Raw genomic sequence first — 25,414 nt, 5'->3', positions numbered from 1 at the left:
GAGCTAAGATGGGTGAAGTGGATAAATGTACAAAACACAGGAGTAAAATCTCTAGTACAGAGGAGTTATCTAAATGTGTAGAATTGGATAATAATAAGCATGACATCAAAACTCATGGGATGCAACAAAAATACAATGCTTTGAGGGTGATTATATGTTTAAGTATTTATATAAGAAGAGAAGAAAACCTCAGAATTAATGAGTTAAATGGCCCATCTTAGGAAGTTAAGAGAAAAGCAATAGCATTGCTCCCAAACTACACAGAAGAAAACGAATACTTAAAAAAGAGTAGAAATTAATAAAACAGTAAAAAATATATATAGTGAACTCAACAAAACCAAAGGTTTGGCCTTTTCAGAATTGAACAAAATAGATACAACTCTGGGAAGATTGATCAGCTAAAAATGATACCAAAGTTTAATAATATTATGAAAGAAAACTTGGGCCTTAGGATATGAATAAAACAGTTTTATATTATTTTAATTATCTGTTGCTTTGTTACAAACTATTTATCACTAAAAACAACAATTGTTTACCATTTCTCATGAGTTCATGAGTGTCCAGCTGCTGCCAGCCTTGCTGCCGCCATGCTGTGTGGCCAGTTCTTTAGTCTCACATGATATTGACTGGGACACACAGAGGCAAAGGACTGGTCTCAACAACATAGCTCCCACAACCAGTACCCAGGAACCACTCAATAGAGAAGTGGGTAAAAGATGTAGCTAGGAATTTTATTTAGAGGAAACATATGTAGCCAATAAATGTTAAAAAATAATACTCAGAATCGTAAGTAACTGAGAAAAATACAATTCAAAACCTCAAGACTCTGCCTGGCCAGCACAACTCAGTGGTTGAGCATCTACCTATGAACCAGGAGGTCACAGTTCAATTTCTGGTCAGGGCACATGCCCCAGTTGTGGGCTCCGTCCCCATTGTGTGGCATGCAGGAGTCAGCCGATCATGATTCTCTTTCATTATTGATATTTCTCTCTCTCACTTCCTCCCTGAAATCAATAAAAATATATATTTTTAAAAAACTCAAAATTCCAATTTACACCACTATATTGAAAACCAATGTAAAAGTCTGACCATATCAACAATTTAGGGAGGATGTGAAACTATTGAAGCTCTTGCATGTTGGGGTGGGGTGGAGGGTGGTATAAATGTGTACAGCCCCTTTAGGAAACAAATTGGCATTTTCTCCTTAATGATAGACCTGTCAGTCAAACGTGCCAATAATCTCACTCCCCCAGGTTTGCTGCCAACCAAACATTCTGTTCATTATCTTGTTAAAATGCGAGGCTGCTGAGTGGAGTGGAGCCTGCTTCACTTTGATTTGGTTCTTCCTTTTTCCTGTAGCTCCGTGTGCCAGCTGCTGGTCTGCCTCATCTATCCTGACATAAACTCATGAACTCAGCCTTGGAAAAGTGGCCAGCCCTTCCCCATCCCCTCTAAGAATCTTAAAAAGCCAATTCTTAGTAGGACTCTTCTCTTCAGTCTCCGCCACCATCTTAAAATCTGTGACAACCAGTCAGGGAAGTGCTGCGTCCTACAGAGCCGGAGGGTAATGGCCATGTTCAGAGGAAAAGGAATGGGGCTTCTTAGCAAAGGGCACTGAAATAGAGGGCGGGGCTAATACGAGTCCGGAAGTACCTGGAAATGCCATTCTGACTGTAGCATAGATGCTTCTGATGGAGGAAAAGTCCAGCAGGCCGAGGATGAGTATGACCTGAAGTGTGGAGAAACTCTTCAAAAGAGGTCTCCAAGGATGGGCTGGACCACCCTGGGTGTATGCATTTTTTTTTATTAGTAGGCATTGGAGCATCGGAACTGACAGCCACTCAGAGGTTTTTATCAGGATTCCTGCCATGCCTGAGATTCTCTGAGCGCCCTGAGCACTCTGCCTTACCCCATCATTACTTAGTTGATTGCTTACTGGCATGTTATCATTCTCCGAAGTCCATAAGCATTCACGTAGCCTCTGCTTTAAAGAAAACGTACACGCTGTCATGGGAATAGGCATTCCTTGAAGAGGGGGAGAGTGAGGGAAGCTATCTTCCGAAAGGCATTCAGGGCAGAACTCACGGCCTTGATCATGACCCTGGACCTGATTTTTGTTTACACATCAAGGAGGAAGCCACCTCTTGGAGCAGACTCACGTTAGCCAAGCCCATAAAGCAAGGACGCCTACTTAGGAACTTACAGGAGAATTGACTGTAAGAGGAACTCCTGAGCTACCACAGGAGCACGGAATCGGCACCGGAAGTTAAAGGAACTAATGTCAGATGGCATTGGGCACATTTCTTTCACCATAGTCCTCACCAATGGAACTTGAAAACTCACAGTCCTGCGGCTAACTCTCCATCTCCCCTTTGCAGTGCTTTGCAGGGGCATGGCCAACGTTGGCCTCAGCAATGTCTTCACGCCGAGTTTCCGTGACGCCAACACCCTCGGTTAAGTTTCACATTGCCTATATCTTCAACCAGATCTGAATCAATTCCTCCAAGGTGACTTTACATAATTCGGTTTTGGTCCTTTTTCGTGTAGATTCCAAGTGTTGGGTGGCATCTCGCTGTAGGCCCCACTTATGCGTCCTCACTCATACTATTGCCTCCTTAGCATCTATCATGAAATCTATGTTTTGGTTCATTCCTACCATAATATCTTTTGGTTATTTATGATATTTCTAATTGTATTTTTGGATGGCTGGACTTGTTATTGTTCTCTTCCAAAAAAAATTTTATCAGTGATGTGGAGTTACCATCAGGATATTATATTACTCATTTTTTGTGTGTCTTTGTTCACACCCATCATATTCCTTTCCTCCCTCCCATGAGTTACACACTTGTTATGATATGGGTCAAACATGAAGGTCAACCTCTAGATTAGGCACTCCTGTGCAATGTGAGACTGTTAGGGAAAGAATAGAGGTTAATTTCAGGGAATCAGCCTCCATCTTCGTTTTATCCACTCCTTCCACTTTTAATCAGCCTCCATCTTCATTTCTTCCACTTCTTCCACTTTTCCTTTAGTGCCTCAAAACCTCCAGTCCCTGTCTCAGCTGCCCAGGAAGGCTCCATTGCTCCAGACTCTTGAATCAAACCCACAAGTCAGGTCACTCTCATCATTTTTCTCCAGCTGCCATATGGCCAAGAATTGATGGGAAGCTCAGAAAGAGTGTAGCAGCACTGGGTCCGTTTACAAATATTAATGAAAACTGGGTCCTAGAGGGAAGGCCCTGCTCACTGCTGAGACAGGCACAGCAGTCTCTCCCCAATCCCAGCCCTTTCTGACCCCATGGAAACCTCTCCGTTAGAGGCCTTCTCTACGAGAGGTTGAATCCTGTGTTGGCTCTCCCAGGCCTTCTCCTCTCAGGAACCTTGACTAACAACACCAGAGTGGACCCTTGTCAGACTCTTCCTCATGCCCAAAACATAAATCAAGGAAGCCTACGTTAAGTAGAGAGTGTAAAGCAGATAAGGAAAGCATGCATTCATCATGTCTCCTTTATTGTCACGTCTCCTTTACTGTCCCTGGTTCAGGTTTATAGCCTGTCCCTGGCCAGAAAGCCTTCAGACCCTTATTCTAGACAAAAACATTCCTTACCCAAGATAAGGCATGATAAAAACCAAGCTCTTGAGCCTCATTCAGATTCTTGCACATTATGTCCCAGAGCACTCAGAGAATAGAAGTGAAGCACACATCGACAGTGAGGAATCTTAGAGAACGTGAGATGCCGAATGTGTCCAGACAAGCAAATGCCATTCCATGTTCAAGTTTCTGCAAATCATACACCTGTAAGTTGGACCTCACGTCAGAAAAATATTCTAGAAATGATTGCTCAAAAGACCCTTTGCGATTTCCTAGAAAGAGAACATGGGACCACTTAGACCAAGTCATGGCAAATGCTTTAACTTTTTATTTTTGCTAGATTAGTTGATCCAAGAAACTTAGTAGAAAATGAATCTGGATTTCCACAGGGCAATTTGAAAAAGACTCTCATAATACCTTATAAAGAGAGTGCAGAAATATAGACTGAATTCAGTGACAATTGCCAAAACATGTCTCATTTCCAATGGCAACTTCTCACTTTACCCAATAACAATAAGCACTTGACTCCCAATTCAAGCTGAGACCCTGGATAAGAGATGTACTAGAGGGACAATTAGGCAGACATCTTGGGGCAGAGCTATGTAATAGTCTTTTCTGCAGGTTCTCAAGGCATCGGGAGATTGCTAGGGGAGAAACACTGGCTAACCTGAACTCAAAGTAAAGAGCCATATACCTGAAGTATTCTTAAAAGCAATAATAAAGGAAAAAAGTAAATTTCATAATTTTACATTATATATATATATATATATATATATATATATATATATATAATGCTTAAATTTCTAAACCCTGGTACTATATATATATATATATATATATATATATATGTAGTTTGACTACTTTATAAATAGTATGTATGTATTGTTTGTGTTTTTATATAATGGAACAGTGACTAGAAGGGCATACAAGGGTGTGCCTGACAAGGGAAGAAGATAAATGGCTCTGAGAGTGTGCAAAAGGCACATCAACTTTATCAGCAAGTAGGGTTGCAAGCACCGAACACCAAAGGCAGACAGACCCCTGACTGAGAGGGCCCGGCATCATCGTGGCCCAAGGTGACCTCAAGGAGAGCCACAAAGTGGTGCATTGAAGGAAAGAAAGCGCTCTGAGAGTCTTGCTCATCGTGCTTGACAAGTCCCACTTTAATTAGCAGCTGGCGGCCAAGGAGTCTTTTGACAGACTGGGCAGCATCCAAAGGAAAAAAAAGTGGAAAGCAGGCTTTGCTGAAGTGAAGTGAACTGACATCAGGAAAGGCAAGCTATCGTGGGGACCGTGCTCACTGACAGCTTCTCCTCAGCTAAGAAGGATCTTTGTGGCTGGACAAGTTCCCACGCCAGGATCTGGAGAGAGGGTGGGGCTGGAATGGGGATGCATCAGCCAGCAGGCAGCATTTGTGCTTGGCCGGGGGCGGGTGCCCCGGGATGGCTGTACCCTTGCAGACAGCCGCAGAGCTCAGAGGAGGCGTGAAGAGGGCTCCGTCAACCAAGTGTTGCCTTACAGGAGCTGGACCCGAGGCCGGGTTGACAGGAAGTCGGCAAGCAGGGGCTGGCTTTGCAGGGGCATGGAGGAGTTGGCTGGAAGCAATTGGAGTCACCACTGGACAATTTGCCTAAACCTGTCACACAGCAGACAGGTTGTCGGGAAGCGGATTTGAAACCACCTTGGCTGCAGGAAGTGGGTCCACCACGAGTTGGTTGGCCAGAAGGCCCGGTGCCACGGGACACTGGTGTGCAGGAGTTCACAGTGCAAGGGGGCTGGCAGGTAGCCGCCGGCTGGCAGATGAAGGGTATGGAAGGAGCTGCTTGGCAGGGCAGTGGCTGGCAAGGGGAGGTCACACAGCAAGCAGGATTGCAAGAACAGAACACGCAAGGCGATGGCTGGCAGGGAGCAGGCATGCAGGGAACTGACTGGCAAGTCTTGAAAACGTAGCAGACGGGCTGGTAATAAGTTGACCTGCAGGGCTGACCTTCGCCACTCATGGGGTGGCATGAACCTGCTTGGCAGCAAGTTGGCTGGCATGGAGTCGCTGCACAGGCAGTTGGTGGGCACGATGTTTCAGGACAGGGAGTCACCTCAGAGCAGGAGGGCTGGCAGGACCTAGGGTCACGGCAGACTGATTGGTCACAAGCTGCCTGGCGCGATCCGGACACGAAGACAGGTCCCTGGCAGGAGCTTTGCCGACTGGGGCTGGCTTCGCAGCGCTTTTCCCGGCCGCCGGTGGGTTCTGAGCAGGAGGGCTGGCAGGAGCTAACCAGACGAGGAGCCTGACCGGTGCTGGATTCGTAGCAGGCTGTGCAGGAGCAAATGGGCTGGCAAACAGAGCCCACACAGGAAGTTGCTGGAAGGCAGGTATGGTGGCCGGGAGCAGGTTCACAGCCTCCTGGGACCCTGCCGGATGGCTGACAGTGTCCTTGGCATGTGACCAGTTGCCAGGTTCTGCTCCGGCAGAAGCTAGGCAAAAGGATGCCATTTCGGAAGCTGCCACCCTTTGGGCACATGGAGATGGTGGGCACCGCTGGAATGGCCGTGGCGTTCCCAGGACAACAGCCGTCCACCATGGCGCTGGAGCTCCTTTGCCAGGAAGACACCTGCTACACGGGGCTTTTATAGGCCTTCGCTTGGGGTGTTGGCGCGAGAGAGAGCATCTTTCCTTGTTGTTGTCTCCACCGGGTTGCAGGCAGACATCTGATTAGCAGGCTTCAGGAGCCGGGGAGATGCTGGCCCCGCTTTTACAACTTGTCTGTTGAGTGGGGAGTTTTCTTTGCTACGTTTGGATTCCTGGATGCTGCTCCCGCCCTGGGATGAGCTGTCGCTTTTACAGGTTGTGCTCCGGCCTCCCTGAAGCAGGCCTTTCCAGCACAACCTCTCATCAGGAGGCCGCAGCCCGCTCTCCCACCAGGAATGCAGCTCTGCGCCATTTAATCCGGAAACGAAGCCCTGACCCAGTTAAGGGGGGATGATGCCAGAGAAGGAGAACAGAAAATCAGTCAAGGACATTCTTTCTAGACCTTTCCCATTTGGCTTTCCTGAAACTCAACTCTGCTAGGACCATTGACAATAGTAATGGCTTCCATTTATCGCATACCTGCTATGTAGCAAGTCCTTGGCTGCATTTTCCATGGAATCTTTGCAATGACACTAGTTACTAGGTGCAATTGTCAGCACCATTTTGGAGGTAGCAAAACCAACTCTGAATTTAAATCATGTTCCACAAATTATGCAAGTAATGAAGGATAGAAATAAGATTCAAACCTAAGTTAGGCTGACCCAAATTCCTCAGAAACTGACCACCTATTGGACCTCCCAACTTTGGAGGGGACATGGAATGATTTTAACATAGTGACTGAAGGCTGACATTCTTGCAGCAATACACCTGCTACGGGCTGGTGGCCCAGACCCCATGCTAGGGGTCATCTGCCCTCTCCGGTGACTGTAATCATCAGCTAGATCAAATGGGTATGAGTACTTACCTCTGCTCATCAATACATCCAAGGACAATCATTGAATTTGGAAATTTAAAACTGCCATATGCTTCATCAGGAAAGGTTAAACTCACACATAAAGTCAAAGCATATACTAGTATATTCTATAAATATAAAAACGCGACAACCAGATGTGACATGAAGCCATGACTGCGAAGTTGTGTTAGTGTTAAATGAACCTCTTCCAAGAGGGATTTGCAAGGTGCTTTTCTGATCCTTCCTCTCTTCCTCTGAGCTGGTCCAGGCTCTGCTTCACCATCCAACTCCAGCATCCCACACGGGTCCGTGCCTTGGCCTGGTTCACAATGGAGATGCAGCATGGAATGGAAAGACCATGGCTTTTGAGAGCCAGACAGGGCTGGTCTGGATTTCTGGATCTGCTACTAACTCACTCTGTTGGACCTCTTAGCTCATGACCCTGTGTTCAAAGTACCAGGAGTTCATCAACTGCATTGCTATTACTCAGGTTACTTTTGTTCTTACTATCTGGCTCACAATTATTTAGAGTGCTGGGCATCCTGGAAGATACTTTTCAAAGTACCAGATACAAAATGCCATCGCCTTATACCCACCACCCCCTCATTTTAAAAAGAGACAATTTTCTGATTGAATGATGCCTAGAAAACTCTCCCCCTAGCGGTTAAAATGCCTTTCCTCTACCACTGCTTTTTTTTTTTTTTTTTTGGTAGGGATACATATCTTTTTATTTTTGTTTTTGTGTGTGTTCTCTGCTTTCTTTTTTAAAATTTATCTTTATTGTTGAAAGTATTATAGATGTTCCCTTTCCCCTCCATTGACTCTGTACCCACCCTGTACCTGCACCCTCCGACCCCCCAAGGCCTTCACCATGCTATTGTCTGTGTCCATGGGCTATCATATATGCATATGTGTTCTTTAAATGGACTGACAGAGGAAAGGGGGGATGAAATGAAATCTACCATTGCTTTTTATGTCACAGCATCAATCACTTCTTTTGCCCTCATTTCATTGCTATTCATTTTAACATCTCGTAAACTACAAGGGTCCCTAAAGGATGTTTTATTCCTAAATGTCTATATCCCAAACCTCTCATCTCCCAAAAGGAAATACTTCAGAGATGAGAGGTTTGGGATGTAGATATTTAGGAATAAAACCAAGTAAGTCAATCAAAATGGAACTTAAATATATTTGAGAAACCAGTTAACTTCAATCTGAAAAGATGCCGATATCCTTTACCCATATATACCACTGTTACTGTTTCAAAGAAATTCATTTTTACATCCATTTGTTCTCTAATTCTTCTCTTTCCTCCCTTCTTCTTAAAGAAACCTCTTAAGAGGTTGGTAAAAGTGTACAAACTTTCAGCTATTAGAAGAAGTTCTGAAGATCTAATGGCTATAACATGGTTGATAATACTGCATTGCATAATTAAAATTTGCTAAGAAAACTTATATGTTCTCATAAAAATTATAAATATGTGAGGAGATGAATGTGTTCATTAATTAGATGGGAGAAATCCTTTCACTATATATGTATATCAAATCATCATACTGTACACTTTTAATATCTTAAAACTTTATTTATCAATTATACCTCAGTAAAGCTGGAAAAAAGAAACCTCTTAATAAAGACAACTTTCATTTTGGTTCAAGGCACAAAGGGCTGTTGAGATCACTTCAGGAAATATGGCAATACAGGCTTTGGACAGAACTGGGTTTTAATCGTTTATATGTTACCAGCTATGACTATCCTGAATTTTGTGTTTATCATCCCCTTGTGAATATAGATATAAAATATACTAGAGGCCCGATGCATGAAATTCATGCAAGGGGCTCGGCCCTCACAGCCCCGACTGCCTCGGCTCTCGCAGCCCCGGCTTCATCCAGAAGGTCGTCCAGATGATCGTTCTGCTATTTGGTCTAATTAGTATATTAGCTATTTATAATATAGGATAGTATATATAACATAATGTATGTATGTGCATATATATGTACATGCATATGTACTCATACATGTAAAATCATGTATTGTAGAGGGCCGCCTGGGAAGGCACATGGACATTTCTTTAAATTGTTTTCAGCTGAGAGGAGAGAAAAATGGCGGCAGAATAGACAGACGTGTTCTGAGCCTTGTCCCGGAGCAGAAAGAAAGAACAGCTGAGGGTCGCACTAGGAGTGTTTGTTGGCAAGTTGGGGGACAGCTGAACTCCAGAAGAAGGTGGGAGACTGCTAGATGGGGTTCCCCTGACCTGGCAGCTCCCACTGCGGCTGGGTCCCCTCACGGAGCTGCGGGCTTGGATGCGGAGTCTGCGCCATCTGGAACCGGAAAGTGGAGCTTATCGGAAGCCTGAGAATCCACAACTGTGGCACCCACGGAACAGCTGGGAGCCCCAGAACAATGCTCCCCAATTGGCGCAAACACACAGGTTCAGAGGAGCTCTACACTCCACCACGGAAAGGAGAGAGAGAACTACATAACCAGACACCCAGAGAAGAGAGACCATGGGGAGACAAAGACACAGCCCGCATATGAAAGAAAAGCAGGCATCACCAGAAAAGGAAGTAAACGAAATGGAGACAAGCAACCTTCCAGAAAAAGAATTCAGAGAAATGGTCATAAGGTGGCTGAAAAGAATGGAAGACAAATTCGACAATATGAGCAAGAACCAAGAGGAAATGAAGAAGAACCAAGAAGAAATGAAAAATGACATCGCTGCTGTAAAGAACTCAATAGAAAGCATCAAGAGTAGACTAGAAGAAGCAGAGGACCGCATCAGTGAGCTAGAAGACAAGATGGAAAAAAATACCCAAGTAGAGCAACTCCTAGAAAAAAAAATTAAAAGGCAGGAGGAGAGCCTAAGGGAACTTTGGGACAACACGAAACAAAACAACATCCGCATAATAGGGGTTCCAGAAGGAAAGGAAGCTGAGCAAGGAATAGAAAACCTCTTTGAAGAAATAATGACAGAAAATTTCCCTGATATAGAGAAGAAAAACCCCACACAAATCCAAGAAGCTCACAGAGTCCCAAGCAAAATGAACCCCAAAAGACCAACGCCAAGGCACATCATAATTAAATTGGCAAACACCAATGACAAAGTAAGAATCTTAAAAGCGGCAAGAGAGAGACAGAAAGTTACATACAAAGGAACCCCCATCAGACTAGCAACTGATTTCTCAACAGAAACTCATCAGGCCAGAAGGGAATGGAATGAAATATACAAAGTCATGCAAAGGAAGGGTCTGAATCCAAGAATACTGTACCCAGCAAGCCTATCAATCAAAATTGAAGGTGAAATCAGGAGCTTCACAGACAAAAAAGGACTAAGGGAATTTATTACCACCAAACCAGCAATGCAAGAAATGCTAAAGGGTCTGCTGTAAAAAAAAAAAAGAAATAGGAAGCGAAGAAGGAACGCAGTTGTAAAGAATAGGAATGGCGACAAATAAGTACCTATCAATAATAACTTTAAATATAAACGGATTAAATGCCCCAATCAAAAGACATAGGGTAATGGATTGGATAAGAAAACATGAGCCATATATCTGCTGTCTACAAGAAACCCACCTCAGAAAAAAAGACGCACACAGACTGAGGGTGAAGGGATGGAAAAAGGTTTTCCAGGCAAATAGAACTGAAAAAAAACCTGGGGTAGCAATACTTATATCTGACAAATTAGATCTCAAACTGAAGGACATATCAAGAGATAAGGAAGGCCACTTCATAATACTAAAGGGAGCAATCCAACAAGAAGAAATAACTCTGGTAAACATATATGCACCCAATACAGGAGCACCCAAATACATAAAAAAACTCCTGGAGGATATCAAGGGAGAGATTGACAGCAATATAATCATAGTAGGAGACTTTAATACCCCACTATCACCATTGGACAAATCCTCTAAACAAAAAATCAGCAAAGAAACATCAATCCTAAATGACTCACTAGACCAGATGGAATTAATTGACATCCTCAGAACATTTCACCCCAAAGCCACAGAATATACATTCTTCTCAAGTGCACATGGGTCATTTTCAAAGATAGACCATATGTTGGGACATAGGCAAAGTCTCTTCAAATTCAAGAAGATAGAAATCATATCAAGCATCTTCTCAGACCACAGTGGCATAAAACTGGAAATCAACTACAATAAAAACAACCCAAAGAAATCAAACACATGGAGGCTAAACAGCATGCTATTAAACCATGACTGGGTTACCAGAGAGATCAAAGAAGAAATAAAAAACATCATGGCAACAAATGACAATGAAAACACTACAATCCAAAATCTATGGGACACAGCAAAAGCAGTCTTGAGAGGGAAGTTCATAGCTCTACAAGCCTACTGCAAAAAACAAGAAACAATGGTAATAAATTACCTAACCCAACAACTCAAAGAGTTAGAAAAAGAGCAACAAGAAAAGCCCAGTGTAAGCAGAAGGAAGGAAATAATAAAGATCAGAGCAGAGATAAACGACATAGAGACCAAAGAAACAATACAAAAGATCAACAAAACCAAGAGCTGGTTCTTTGAAAGGATAAACAAGATTGATGAACCTCTAGCCAGGCTCACCAAGAAGCAAAGAGAGAGGACCCAAATAAACAAAATCAGAAATGAAAGAGGTGAAATAACAACAGATCCCACCGAAATACAAAGGATTGTTAAAAAATACTACGAACAACTCTATTCCAACAAACTGGACAACCTGGAGGAAATGGACATATTCCTAGAAAAATATAACCTTCCAAAACTCAATCAAGAAGAATCTAAACAGCTCAATATGCCAGTAACTCTGGAAGAAATTGAAGCAGTCATCAAAGAGCTTCCGGCAAACAAAAGCCCGGGGCCAGACGGCTTCACAGGAGAGTTTTACCAAACATTCAAGGAAGAACTAAAACCTATCCTCCTCAGACTATTCCAAAAAATTCAAGAGGAAGGAACACTTCCAAGCTCCTTCTATGAAGCCAGCATCACCCTAATACTAAAACCAGATAAAGACAACACAATGAAGGAGAATTATAGGCCAATATCCCTCATGAATGTAGATGCCAAAATCCTCAACAAAATTCTAGCAAATCGGATCCAGCAGTACATCAGAAAGATCATACACCATGACCAAGTAGGGTTTATCCCAGGAATGCAAGGATGGTACAATATCCGAAAATCAATAAATGTGATACATCACATAAACAAATTGAAAGATAAAAATCACATAGTCATATCAATTGATGCAGAAAAAGCATTTGAAAAAGTCCAACACCCTTTCAAAATCCAATAAAAACTCTCAACAAGATGGGAATAGAAGGATCATACGTCAACATAATAAAAGCAATATATGATAAACCCACAGCTAACATCATACTCAATGGGCAAAAACTAAAACCATTTCCCCTAAGAACAGGAACAAGACAAGGATGCCCACTCTCACCACTCCTGTTTGACATAGTACTGGAAGTATTAGCCACTGCAATTAGACAAGAAGAAGAAATAAAAGGCATCCAAATTGGAAAAGAAGAAGTAAAGCTGTCCTTATTTGCAGATGACATGATATTGTACATAAAAAACCCAAAAGACTCCATCAAAAAACTAACAGACTTAATAAATGAATTCGGCAATGTAGCAGGATAAAAAATTAATGCCAAGAAATCTATGGCATTTCTATACACCAACAGTGAACTTACAGAAAGAGAGACTAAAAAAGCAATCCCATTTTCCATCGCACCAAAAAAATTAAGATACTTAGGAATAAACCTAACCAAGGAGGTAAAAGACCTATATGCGGAAAACTACAGGACACTGAAAAAAGAGATAGAGGAAGATGTAAACAGATGGAAGAACATACCATGTTCATGGATTGGTAGAATCAACATCATCAAAATGTCCATACTACCCAAAGCAATCTATAGATTCAATGCACTCCCCATTAAAATACCAACAGCATATTTCACAGACCTAGAAAGAACTCTCCAAAAATTCATCTGGAATAAAAAAAGACCCCGAATAGCCACAGCAATCCTGAGAAAGAAGAATAAAGTAGGAGGGATCTCAATACCAGATTTCAAGCTGTATTACAAAGCCACTGTCCTCAAAACAGCCTGGTACTGGCACAAGAACAGACATATAGATCAATGGAATAGAATAGAGAATCCAGATATCGACCCAAACCAATATGCGCAATTAATATTTGACAAAGGAGGCATGAGCATACAATGGAGTCAAGACAGTCTCTTCAATAAATGGTGTTGGGAAAATTGGACAGATACATGCAAAAAAATGAAACTAGATCACCAACTTACACCATACACAAAAATAAACTCAAAATGGATACAGGACTTAAATATAAGACGGGAAACCATAAAAATACTAGAGGAATCCACAGGCAGCAAAATCTCAGACATATGCCAAAAGAACTTTTTCAGTGATACTGCCCCTAGGGCAATGGAAGCCAAAGAGAAAATAAACAAATGGGACTACATCAAAATAAAAAGCTTTTGCACAGCAAAAGAAACCATCAACAAAACAACAAGAAACCCCACTGTATGGGAGAACATATTTGCAAATGGTATCACTGATAAAGGTTTAATTTCCAACATCTACAGGCAGCTTATACAACTTAATAAAAGGAAGATAAATGATCCAATAAAAAAATGGGCAACGGACCTAAATAGAATCTTTTCGAAAGAAGACAGAAGGAAGGCCAAGAGACACATGAAAACATGCTCAAAGTCACTAATTATCCGAGAGATGCAAATCAAAACAACAATGCGATACCATCTCACACCTATCAGAATGGCTATCTTCAACAAATCAACAAACGACAAGTGTTGGCGAGGATGCGGAGAAAAAGGAACCCTCGTGCACTGCTGGTGGGAATGCAGACTGGTGCAGCCACTGTGGAGAACAGTATGGAGTTTCCTCAAAAAACTGAAAATGGAACTCCCATTTGACCCAGTAATCCCACTCCTAGGAATATATCCTAAGAAACCAGAAACACCAATCAGAAAGGATATATGCACCCCTATGTTCATAGCAGCACAATTTACAATAGCTAAGATTTGGAAACAGCCTAGGTGCTCGTCAGCAGATGACTGGATCAGAAAACTATGGTACATCTACACAATGGAATACTATGCTGCCATAAAAAAGAAGGAATTACTACCATTTGTAGGCACCTGGATGGAATTAGAGAACATTATGCTAAGTGAAATAAGCCAGTCAATGAAAGAAAAATACCACATGATCTCACTCATTTGGGGATAATGAAAAACATTATAAACTGATGAACCAAAAGATAGTTACAGAGGCAGTAAAGCATCGAACAGACTGTCTAATTACAGCGGGAAGGTTAGGGAGAGGTGGGGGAAATAAGAGATCAACTGAAGGACTTGTATGCATGCATATAAGAGTAACCAATGGATGCAAAACATTGGGGGGTGAGGGCATGTATGGGAGTGGGGTGGGGGGAGCAATGGTAAGATATGTACACATATAATACCTTAATAAAAATTTGAAAAAATAAATAAATAAATAAATAAATTGTTGTCAGCTGAGCCTGAGGCGACTGGCAGAGCCTCTTGGTTACACCCTCCCCAAGAAGGCGGGGGGGGGGGGGGGGGGGGTGTTATCAGTACTGACTTTTTACCTTTGTCCAGGTGCCAGGGAGTGGGCTTTGATATGTAAATCCAGGCAAGCACCAGGAATACTAGGGCCTACTCAAGAATGCAAATAAGCTCCTTTGATCCTAAGTTTTGGTGATACTTCCTGGTATTTGGGCGTATAAAATAAATGTGCTGTGTGGGCTCCGGGGTCCCTGCCTCTCCATCAGAGAGGATGGCGTCCCACCTGGCTCCCAGCTTTGCTTCTATTTCTGCCTCTTGTCTCTTTCTTTTATTTCTTAATCCCCAGCTCCTCCACTCAGGAACCAGACCTGTTCCTTTTCTGTGTTGGACACAGAAAAGAGAGAACACCTCTACAATGTATGTGTATTGTTTTGAACTTTAGATACATGTGTGCTCTCTGAGGCTTGTTTATATCAATCCACATTTCATTGATAAGGTTCACTTATGTTGCATTTAGCCATTGTCCAGTCATTTTTCCCTGCCGCAGAATAATCTATTACATGACTGTACCACAATTTTCTTGTCTCTGTTGATGGGCACTTGTATTGTTTGTCCTTTATATTCCTCACCTATAAAATAGGGGAGAAGAAATCTTCTCACAGAATGACTGTGGTTTACATGAAACTCCGAGTCCATGTTTGGCACAGAGATTTAAAATCTGACTAACTCCTCTCTTGACTCTGGAAGGAGACAGAGCTAAATCCCAATAGATGAGACAGCAACGCCAATACCAGTGGCAGGATAAGTTTCACTTTTCACTCTGCCATTGTCTAATCCAGTAGTTCTCAAACAGGGGCAATTTTTGCACACACACTCCCCAGGGGGTGTTTGGCAGTGTCTGGAGACATTTTTGGTTATTACAATCTTCTGACACTACTGGCATCTAGTTGGTAAAGGTCAGGGATGCCGCTTAGTATCATACAATGCATAGGACAGCACTGCAATAAAGAATGACCCAGCCCAAAATGTCAATAGTGCCAATGCTGCATTTTGAGGACAAGGGATAGCCCTTTGTTCTGTGTATTATGTGTAATGGATGATCACTTTGAAGAGACTCCATCCTTAGAGATTATAAGAGGTTATGTATGGAGTTTTTACAAAGAATGTGTCTTACAGGACTAGGAGAACATAAGTAAAGCTCTTACACAAAACACCCTTTCCTATTGTAATTATGACACCCCTGCCACCACACACACACACACACACACACAGTTGTTTTCATCCCACTGGGGATCCCAAAGCCACTGGCTTCCTCCCTAGTCTCCCTATATCCAAGAGCGTACCCCTCATTGCAGTTCTCAACACCAAGGCCAAAGGGACATTCCAAAACAATGCTCTTCACGTCACTGCCCTGCATATAGCTTCTTGATGCCTTCATGTCAGCCCGGCACCGTATCCAAGTCCCTCTGTCCAGCATACAAGGCCTGATAGGAGCAGCTCCTGGTCTGCTTACCTGACCTCAGAGCTCACCACTCCTCTCAGCACACCTTTGCCCAGGCCTCGCCTAGTGAATAGTGTGCTCACAGGCATATTCATGAGTGTGCTTCCTCTGCCTAGAAAACCCTTCCTTCCTGGTTTCTAACTGCTCAGCTCCTACTTGTGCTGAAAGACAAGGCTTCAGTATCATAGTCCCCGAGAATCCTCCCCTGGCTCCCCCTAACACCCTGCTGAGTTCACAGTGCCCGTGCTTGCCTCTATCCCAGCATTTAGCACAGTGAAGTATAGTTCATTGTCTCTCTGTCCATCTGTCTCCCCTCTGGAGTGAGCTCCTCTGAGAGCAGGGACTGAGACTTTTGTCGTCTCATTCCTAGAGCCTAACCTAGTCCCTGGCACCTCACAGTCTCTAATAAACCTTGTCGGATGGATGAATGGATGAATGAAGCTGCTCTCAAAGCTGAGGCAAGTCAGCTGATGAGGTGATGGCATTAACGAGAGAGAGGTGAAAACAGCATGTTGCTTCAACTTAGCCATGTTTATTGGACAGTTAAATACCCTTCTCTCACTGGGGAGGCCCCCAAGGAGCCTGAGCACAGACAGCAGGGGAGCACAGGCAGGAGGACTGGAAGAAACGTAGCCAGGAAAGAGACTTGGGACGATGTGGCACAGCTCGATGACAGCAGCAGACAGGCACGCAGAATGTGCCTGTCTCAGTGCCCAGGAGGCCTTCATGTGGGCCATTCGGGGACTGTCATTTCTGAAGAGTTACTTGAAACATAAGCAGATAGTGGGTGATGCTGCAGAAAGAAAAAGATTCTAGCTACGTCGTGCTGCGCTTCGGGGAGGGCAGTTAAGCTTCCTCTCTAGTCGGAGGTTTGCTTTGCAGGAATTGGTGGGCTGAGGTCCGTTCAGCGGTTGGCAGGCTTGGTGGCGGCAGGCTGGCTGGCTGTGGCCTCACGGGTGGTTGGGCTGGTGGCTTTGGCCTCCGTGGGCTGGCAGGGATTGTCCTCTGAGACTTCCGCCTTGCAGGGAGTGGAGTCAGCACAATCCTGTTGGCTGGAAGTGGACTTTTTGCAATCTCGTGTGCAGGAGGTAGCACAAGGCAGGCAGGAGCTCACCGGGCGGTAGGAGATTGAAGTGATATAGGCCGGGCGGCGCAGGATGGAGTAACAAGGACGGTAGCAGGCAGGGCGGTAGCAGGCAGGGCGGTAGGAGATGGATGTCACATACGGCTGCCTGTAGGTGAAGGGTCCAGAGTAGAGTGAGCGGTAGATGGGGCGGTAGGGGACCGAAGTCGTGCAAGATGGTTTGCAGGAGCTGGGTATGTAGAAAGTCCGAGGACAAGTTGGTTGGCAGATGGCAGATGCAGAAGACCCCGGGCGGCAGCAGGGAGGCTGGCAGGAAGTAGATGGGCAGGAAATAGGCTCACAGCAGATGGACTGACGGCGCTGGACTATGTAGCAAGTAGGTTGGCATGGACGGGGCACACAGACACTGGGTGAGCAGGGATTGGGCTCTGAGCAGATGGGTTGGCAGATGCTGGAGACACAACACGAGGGCTCTTGGCAAGTGCTAGAGACACAAGGCGGTTCCCAAGGGCTCGGAACACAGCAGGCAGGGCGAAGGCAGACAGGCTCACAGACCAGAGCCACACAGGGAGCTGGCTGGCAGATGCTGGGCCCGGAGCAGGATGGCTCACAGGGACTGGGCTCACAGCAAGCAGCCTGGCAGCTATTGCCCACAGAGCAGACGGATGGGCAGCAGCTGGGCGTGGGGCACACTGGCTGACAGCAAGCAGGTTCGCAGACCACTGGTTGGCAAGAGCTAGGCACAGTGCAGACAGCTGGACAGCAGCTGGGCTCACAAACGACTGGCTGGCAGCAGCTGGGCTTGCAGACGATGGGCTGGCAGGGGGTGGGCATACAGAGGACTGCTTGGCAGGAAGCAGCCTCGCAGCACACAGGTTGGCAGCAACTGCTTACGGAGCAAGAGGGCTCACATGTGGTGGCCTCGCAGCACACGGGTTGGGCACAGCTGCTCACGGAACAGCAGGGCTCACATGTGGTGGCCTCGCAGCACACGGGTTGGGCACAGCTGCTCACAGAACAACAGGGATCACACATGGTGGCCTCGCAGCACACGGGTTGGGCACAGCTGCTCACGGAACAGGAAGGATCACACATGGTGGCCTCACAGCACACAGGTTGGGCACAGCTACTCATGGAACAGCAGGGCTGACAGCATTGTGGGCCACAGCTGGATGCTCCACAGCCATCTTGACAGGTCATCAGTTGCCACGTCTGGCTCTGGCAGGAGCTGGGCAAGCAGACGGGCCCTCTGCAGCTCACCTCCGTGGAGCAGAGAGAGATGGCTGGCACAGAGGGGCATTTCCTAGAACAGCAGTTTCCAGACATGATGGAGGTGCCTCTGTTCCCTGGTGAGTGCTGCGAGGTGGCTGCCTGACTGACACAGCTCCCTGGGGCCCTCTCTTTTATACCCCTTCACCAGCATATGATGTTTTGAGCCCCTGCGTCTTTTCCTCGTTGCTGTTTGGGCCACTTTTCAGAAGAACATCTTATTAGGCCAAGGTTTGTTGACCTGAGGTTGTTTATCTACCCATAAAGAAGCTGTTTGTTTATTGACTTGCTAAATGTGGAGTCCTGGGAGTTATAGGCCATCTTGGAATAAGCATCATCACCTTCAATGATCGGTATCTCTGAGCATCATGAACAGGGGAAGAAAAGAATTTATCATTTATCCATCTTCTATCCTCTGTACTGGGCCCTGAGCTGGATACAGGGGTTGCCCATGCATAAGACCTACTCACTCATTCTCATAGATATCACTCTCTGGTGGGCAGACAAGTGTACAGGCAAACTCATTGCAATGCAATGATAAACTTAACAACAGACATATGGGGATTAGTGAGAGGACCAGTGACGAACTCTGTGGAAGAGGGGATATCGGGGATGGATCTCAAATGACTGAACTTTATAGCAGTGATCTTATTTAAAACCATCAGCAATCCAATGAGATATGGAAACTTCTTCTTCCATTGCAGATGAGGAACAGGAAGGGGGAATTGGAATCCAAAAGTATGTCACTTGCTAAAGATCCCACACGGTTTGCCTCCTAATCTAGAGCTGCTCTTCTTTCCCTTCACCATCCTGTCTGGACAGACCTTTCTCAGGAGACTTTGTCAAAGCTACATGTCACAGGCTTTGCCCACATGCTGTCCTTCATCCTGTTCTGTGCCCCAGACTGCTGGCTCTACCTGTCCCTGGAAGGCACTTGGCCTAGCCATTCTGCTTCTGTTTCCTTTTTTCCTTCCTTCACCCCCACCTCAAGCGTCCAGTAGACCTCCAGAGTTCTTCTTGCATTTGGTGATTTTTTTAAATTAAATGTATTGTAATAACATTGGTTAATAACATAAATTTCAGGTGCACAACTTTCTAATAAGACATCTGTATACTCTACTGTCCTTTGGTGATTTTAACAGCTCCTTAAAGAAAGATACATCCAAGACCCAAAGGGTAAAGAAGAAGGACAGGTGTTTGTTTTTTGTTTTTGTTGTTGTTGTTGTTTTTACAAAAACATTATGAACAAAAGCAAGAACACAAATGCTCTCTCAAAGCATTGTGTCAATACTACTACTTGAGAGAGACATGATGTGGGAAACAAACCCTAAATTTCTAAATACTAAGGACTGATATCCCTGCTCCCTGAGGCCCCATCTTGCCTCCACCATGTGCTTTCAACATCAATATAAAAGGCAGCTTTGGTAAAGCTGAACCATTTTTTCATTCATTCACCATTCTTCTCTTCATTAATTTATGCAATCATTTGCCCAGTTTCAATTTTATTCATCCAACCAACCCAGCCATCATTGGGTTTTGTGTGATGATACAGAATGAATGAGTTGCAATTCCATAAGGAGCTCAAGTTTAGAAGAAAAACAGATACTTCCATAAGCAATTATGGTACAGTATATGTACAAGTGCTACAACACCTGGATGCACGGGTGCTCTGTGGGCACTCAGGAGAAACAGCAGTGTGGTTTTGAGGAAGTTAGGGAAGGCTTCCTAAGAGAGCATGATACATTTGGGGAGCAGCAAATGGTTCCATAGCTGAGATGAAAAGTGCAAGGGGACAGGAAAGGGTAGTGATGGGTCTAGAGGGGTTACTAGCCACTCAATCATGAAAAACCTATGAACCATGGTAATAAGTTGGATTTTATACTGACACCGGTAGGTTTTAAGCAGGGGAGTCACTTGGCCAGGTCTGCCCTTTGGAAATATCTCTCTGGCTGTGGAGAAGGGATTGAAGAAGAAGGGTGAGTCTGCAAGTGGACCGACCATTAGGGGTCTGGGGCAATTACCCAAAAGCTTCATGGTGAACTAGCCAGTGCCTTGGGACTGGAGTGATATAAGATTTTTTAAAGAAGCAGAATCTACAGGACTTACTGGTTGAAAATGAAAGATTAGGAATAGGGAGTGCCATTCTTTGAGATGTGGATCTCAGCAATAGAGGAAAAAAATTTTAGAAAGCTTTGCAGTGGATAAGGCAAGGAGAAGACCCCAAGACCCTGATTTCCACATTTCCAGTTCTTCTCTCCATCCACCTTCTCTTCCTCACTAAACCAGCAATAAAATTCCAGATGGAGATGCCCCTCCCCCAAAAATCCCTCGTAAAGGCTCTCAGCTGAAAAACTTGCATAGCATCATTCATTATGCTATAACGTCATCTCCTCCAAGAATCCTTCCCTGCTAAGTGGAATAAGCTGCTCTTTTAACTATCTAGCCCATTTCTACTTTATTTTCTTTTGTAGCTCTTGGCTCCCTTGATGCCATATAAGCACTAGGAGGATAAGAATTTTGTTTATTCCCTGATGTAAACCCAGCACCCAGAGCAGTGTTTGATACATAGGCAGTTCACTATTAATATTTGTTGAATGAATGAATGAGGACCTCCCTGGACAACTAAGAGGAGCAATTCTCTGTCAATAATTCAAATAAATTACTACCTTCCACTCATGCTTCCATGAGGCCATGGTCATGAGCAATGAAAGAATGAGCTGCTCTTAATCACAATTGCTCAATGTAGACCAGTTGACCCCTTGGCAACTATGTCCCTTTCGCATGCTTCTGCTCTGACTGTGGCTTTGTCCTAGGAGTTAGAGAGCCAGTATTTAAGAGGCCAATTTCAGGCAGAGCAAACAATGAGCTAAATAGTAGAGTCTAAAACTGAATCAGGGCAGAGTCATATCTCAAATTCTCTCCCAAAGCAAGATACTGCAAATACTACTGGGATTTTTAATGCAAACCCCAAAAAATGAAAACACAAGGAACTATCATTAGATACTTGCTAGAACATTAAAAGACTGACAGTATTAAGTGTTAGCAAGAACATGGAGCAACTGGAACTCCCAGATATACAAAATGGTACAACCACTTTGCAACACAGGTGGGTAGGTTTTTATAACGTAAAACATTCACTTACCATTTGTCCAGCAATCCAACACCTAGGAATTTATCCTAAATAAATGAAAATATATGTCCACACAAAAATTTGTACATGAATATTCATAATAGCTTTATTCATAATAGCAAAGAACTGTAGACAACCCAAATGTCCATCAGTAGATGAATATTTTAATGTAGTTTATTCATACAATGTAGTTTACTCAATAAAAAGGAATGAACTATTGATAGCTACAGCAACATGAATGAATATTTAAAAATGATATTCTAAGTGTAAAAGTTCACAATATATGATTTTATTTATATGAAATTCTAGAAATGGTGAAATTTATAGTGACATAAAGCAGATCAATGGTTGTTTGAGATTGGGGTCAGGTCGAGGGGACACTACCTGCAAAAAGACACTGGGGAATTTGAGAGGTGATAGAAAATTCTAGATCTTGAGTGCAGTAATGGTTAAATATATACAACTAGTGGCCCGGTGCATGAAATTTGTGCACATTAAAAGGGAATTAATTAGAGGAAATATTTTAATATTGCTATTTGCCCTTTCTCTATAATAGAAGTGTCAGAGATGAAAGAAAATTAGTAAAATATATATGAAAATCTTCCTCCTGTCAGAGTCTGGGGCATGCTGTGGGACCCAGAGTCAAGTCCCTGCCCACCCGTGTGCACCTCAAAATCGTGTGAGACCCAGACCCAGCTGGCCCCACCCCCATTGGGAGAGATCCAGACCCAGCCAGCTCCACCTCCATCAAGCCCTGCCGGGCGGGGGACACAACCTCAGGTCCCCTGTCAAGCCTGCCAGGTGTGGGGCACAGCCTTGGGGCCCCCATCAAGCCCCACTAGGTGGGGGGCGCAGCCTCAGGTCCCCCAGCCTGGTGCCTGGGCTAGGGGCGTGGCCTTGGGTCCCCTGGCTCGGGGTGGGAGCGCGGCCTCAGGTCCCCCATCAAGCCCCACCAGGTGGGGGGCACAGCCTCAGGTCCCCCGCCCCGACCTGGCGCCACGCAGCCTCAGGTCCCTGCTGACCACTCCTTACAGCTCATTACGGGAACCCCGCCTCTGCTGTGTGCGCAGCCATCTTGTGACAGCGTGATGGAGTGAGAGTCAATTTGCATATTACCTCTTTATTATATAGGATTGACAAAATCTCATCAAACTACACTAAAATGGGAGTGATTTATTACATGTAAATTATATCTCCGAGTTAGCTTATAAAAAATGAAACAAAAAAATTTAAAGGCAAAAAAGCAAAAGCAGCATAATCCTAGTTTTATTTGTAAAAATGCTTAGGAAGGAGCCTGGAAAGATACATATTAGTAATAAAGCCTGAGTGGTGAGAATTTGAGTGGCTAGTATGTCTTCTTTATATTTTTCTATATTTTTTCATATTTTTAGGAATTATTGCTATACTTATAATCAGAAAAATATTTTTGTTTATTGAATAAAGCATTGCTTTGGAGGAATAAAAATAAATACTGTTCTCCCAAGGCAAGAGCAGAGTCAATTTTATCCCACATGTAGCAACTCAAGGTCGTATTCAGCAAGAGGTTGAATCAACTCCTTCTTGAATTTTAACCTTCCAGCCGAACCCACACACAGCTGGACACGAAAACCTAATCCAGAAAAGGGAGACTTTGCCAAAGCATGAGGCTGGAGGAAGGACCTGAACTTCCAGAACATGCTTAGAAACTGTGTGTTGTCAAAATTTGGCTACAGGAATCCCTTCCATTTAGAACCAAGCTTGTCTTATCAAGCCTTCTCCCCCGACTTTGCTAGAAAGTTCTAACCAAACCTGAAGCCTCCGGCAGAACCATTCTGGGAGAACTACAATGCAGGAGGCAGCCAGGCACCTCGCTCAAGATTAAACTTGGCCAGCATCAGCATTTACCTGGGAGTTTTTAAACATGCAGGCCCCAGCCAGCTGGCGTGGCTCAGTGCATCAGGAGGTCACAGCTCAATGTCAGGTCAGGACACATACCTGGGTTGCGGGCTCAGTCCCCGGTAGGGGGGTGCAGGAGGCAGCCAATCAATTCTCTCTCATCATTGATGTTTCTATCTCTCTCTCCCTTTCCCTTCCTCTCTGAAATCAATAAAAATATATTTTTAAAAATAAAAATGCAGCTCCAAGGGCCTCCACCCTAGGGCTAATGGATAAAGCCTCTAGCAGCAAAGCCCAAGGATCTGTAGGTTTAAAAGCCTCCCCAAGTGAATCTCATGTAGCTCGTAGAACTTCAACCTCCATGTGTGGTTTCCAGACCTCAGTCCCTAAGAATACCTGGGGTCCTTGTTAGAAACACAGGGTTCCAGGCCACCCGCCTCCGAATGCTGATTCTGCCTGGCTCAGGGAGGGCTCCAGAATCTCCCCTTAACTACCCCTGGGGGTTCTGATGTAGGTGAGCCACAAACTGCTTGTCAGAAGGCCTGTTGGGGACGCCAGAGTACATTTCTCTGGCCCAGTGCCCAAGAGGGGGCGAAGGAAGAGGCGGCAGAACTAATGTGGTTACGCCAGCGTGCTCGAATTTATTAAGAAGTTGACAGAGAGGAATCTGTGCGTCTCAAAAGCCTCCGAATGCTGACGAGGAGGGGTCAGTCCCAGAGACACCTTGAATGAGAGGATGCCTCCTCGTGACCATGTAACTTCGTGAGAGTCAAGCCAGCCGTGGGGATGCCCCCTTTCAGCTTCGGGGATCACGTTGCGTGGCAACCAGTTTCAATTCCTCATCAGCACGTGGCACTAGTTTTCAGGGCCTTGAAACCCCAGGGCGGGCGCCAGATCAACAAGCCTCCTCTATCAATGCCACGGGAGGCAGGACACTGTCCTGGAAGGTCCTGGAGACGAGGGGTCTCAGCCGGAGCAGATGGGTGGACACGTTCCGTGGGGCTGTCTCCATGGAGGGGGCACGGGGAGCTCTTCATTTCGTGTCGCAGACGGGCGTGGGCTGGCAGCAAACAGGGCCGCAGCAGCCCCCCGAGGAGCCGCAGCAGCTGGACCCGCAGCAGCTGGACCCGCAGCAGCCGCCCCCGCAGCCAGATCCGCCCCCGCAGCCAGATCCACCGCAGCCAGATCCGCCGCCCCCGCAGCAGCCAGATCCACCGCAGCAGGAGGACCCGCAGCAGCCGCCTCCGCAGCCCGAGCCCCCGCAGCCGCAGCAGGACCCGCAGCAGCCGCAGCAGCCGGGCTGGCAGCAGCACATCTCGCAGCAGTCCTGCTCCTCACCGCAGCAGGTGAAGCAGTCCCCCGGGCAGCACCCCATGATCCCCGCTGGTCAGGGCGCAGGTCAGGACCGCAGCCAGAGTTCCCCAGCTCTGACCGTCACCAGCTGGACAGCAGCTTTTATATCCCCTCCGCCAGGGTGTTGGCCCACGGGCCAGATGTTTTCTTTGTTATTATTTATGCCCGTGTCCAGAAGAAGGTCTCATTAGCTGCCTGTTTATTTTCCAGCCCGGAGTACCTCAACTCATAAAAAGGCCCCACTCCTCCCAACTGCTATTTGTCCAGAGGGTAAAAATACACCTTCGGAAAGACCTGTCATCATGGCCAAACTGGGACCAGCCATCATTAGCCAGGCTGGAGGCAGGAAGGGGAAGCCCCCCCGATCTGGCTTTGGCAGAAGGTTCCTCTTCCATGCCTTCTATGGCAAGTGGGCAGCCAACCTCTTTGCCATGGATGCTAATCCCGGAAGAAGAAAATCGTAAAAGCAGCTCAGAGGCCGCTGAGGAGGTCTGGCCATGTGGCTCGTCCCTGCTGGAAATGGCATCTTCATCCTGTGCGAGCAAGGCAAATATTTGTGTGTGTGTGT

General features: G+C 45.2%; 3 protein-coding genes across 3 annotated transcripts; all 3 read right to left on the bottom strand.

Moving 5' to 3' along the window:
- Positions 1–5,090: 5,090 nt before the first annotated feature.
- On the bottom strand, positions 5,091–6,170 carry KRTAP29-1 (keratin associated like protein 29-1; the record flags this gene model as incomplete). The annotated part of the gene is made up of 1 exon (XM_080681143.1): positions 5,091–6,170. One exon carries the CDS (start codon positions 6,168–6,170, stop codon positions 5,091–5,093), a length of 1,080 nt encoding a protein of 359 aa, XP_080537269.1.
- Positions 6,171–17,039: 10,869 nt separating this feature from the next.
- On the bottom strand, positions 17,040–18,545 carry KRTAP16-1 (keratin associated protein 16-1; the record flags this gene model as incomplete). The annotated part of the gene is made up of 1 exon (XM_080680237.1): positions 17,040–18,545. The coding sequence occupies one exon, from the start codon at positions 18,543–18,545 to the stop codon at positions 17,040–17,042; it is 1,506 nt and encodes a 501-aa protein (XP_080536363.1).
- A 5,981-nt stretch (positions 18,546–24,526) lies between these two features.
- KRTAP17-1 (keratin associated protein 17-1) lies at positions 24,527–24,868 on the bottom strand (the record flags this gene model as incomplete). The annotated part of the gene is made up of 1 exon (XM_080680272.1): positions 24,527–24,868. The coding sequence occupies one exon, from the start codon at positions 24,866–24,868 to the stop codon at positions 24,527–24,529; it is 342 nt and encodes a 113-aa protein (XP_080536398.1).
- Positions 24,869–25,414: the final 546 nt, after the last annotated feature.

The sequence above is a fragment of the Plecotus auritus genome (assembly GCF_963455305.1).
Source record: "Plecotus auritus genome assembly, chromosome: 7".
Taxonomy (NCBI): domain Eukaryota; kingdom Metazoa; phylum Chordata; class Mammalia; order Chiroptera; family Vespertilionidae; genus Plecotus; species Plecotus auritus.
Note: the sequence above shows the minus strand (reverse complement) of the source record. Positions and strands in the feature narration are given on the sequence as shown.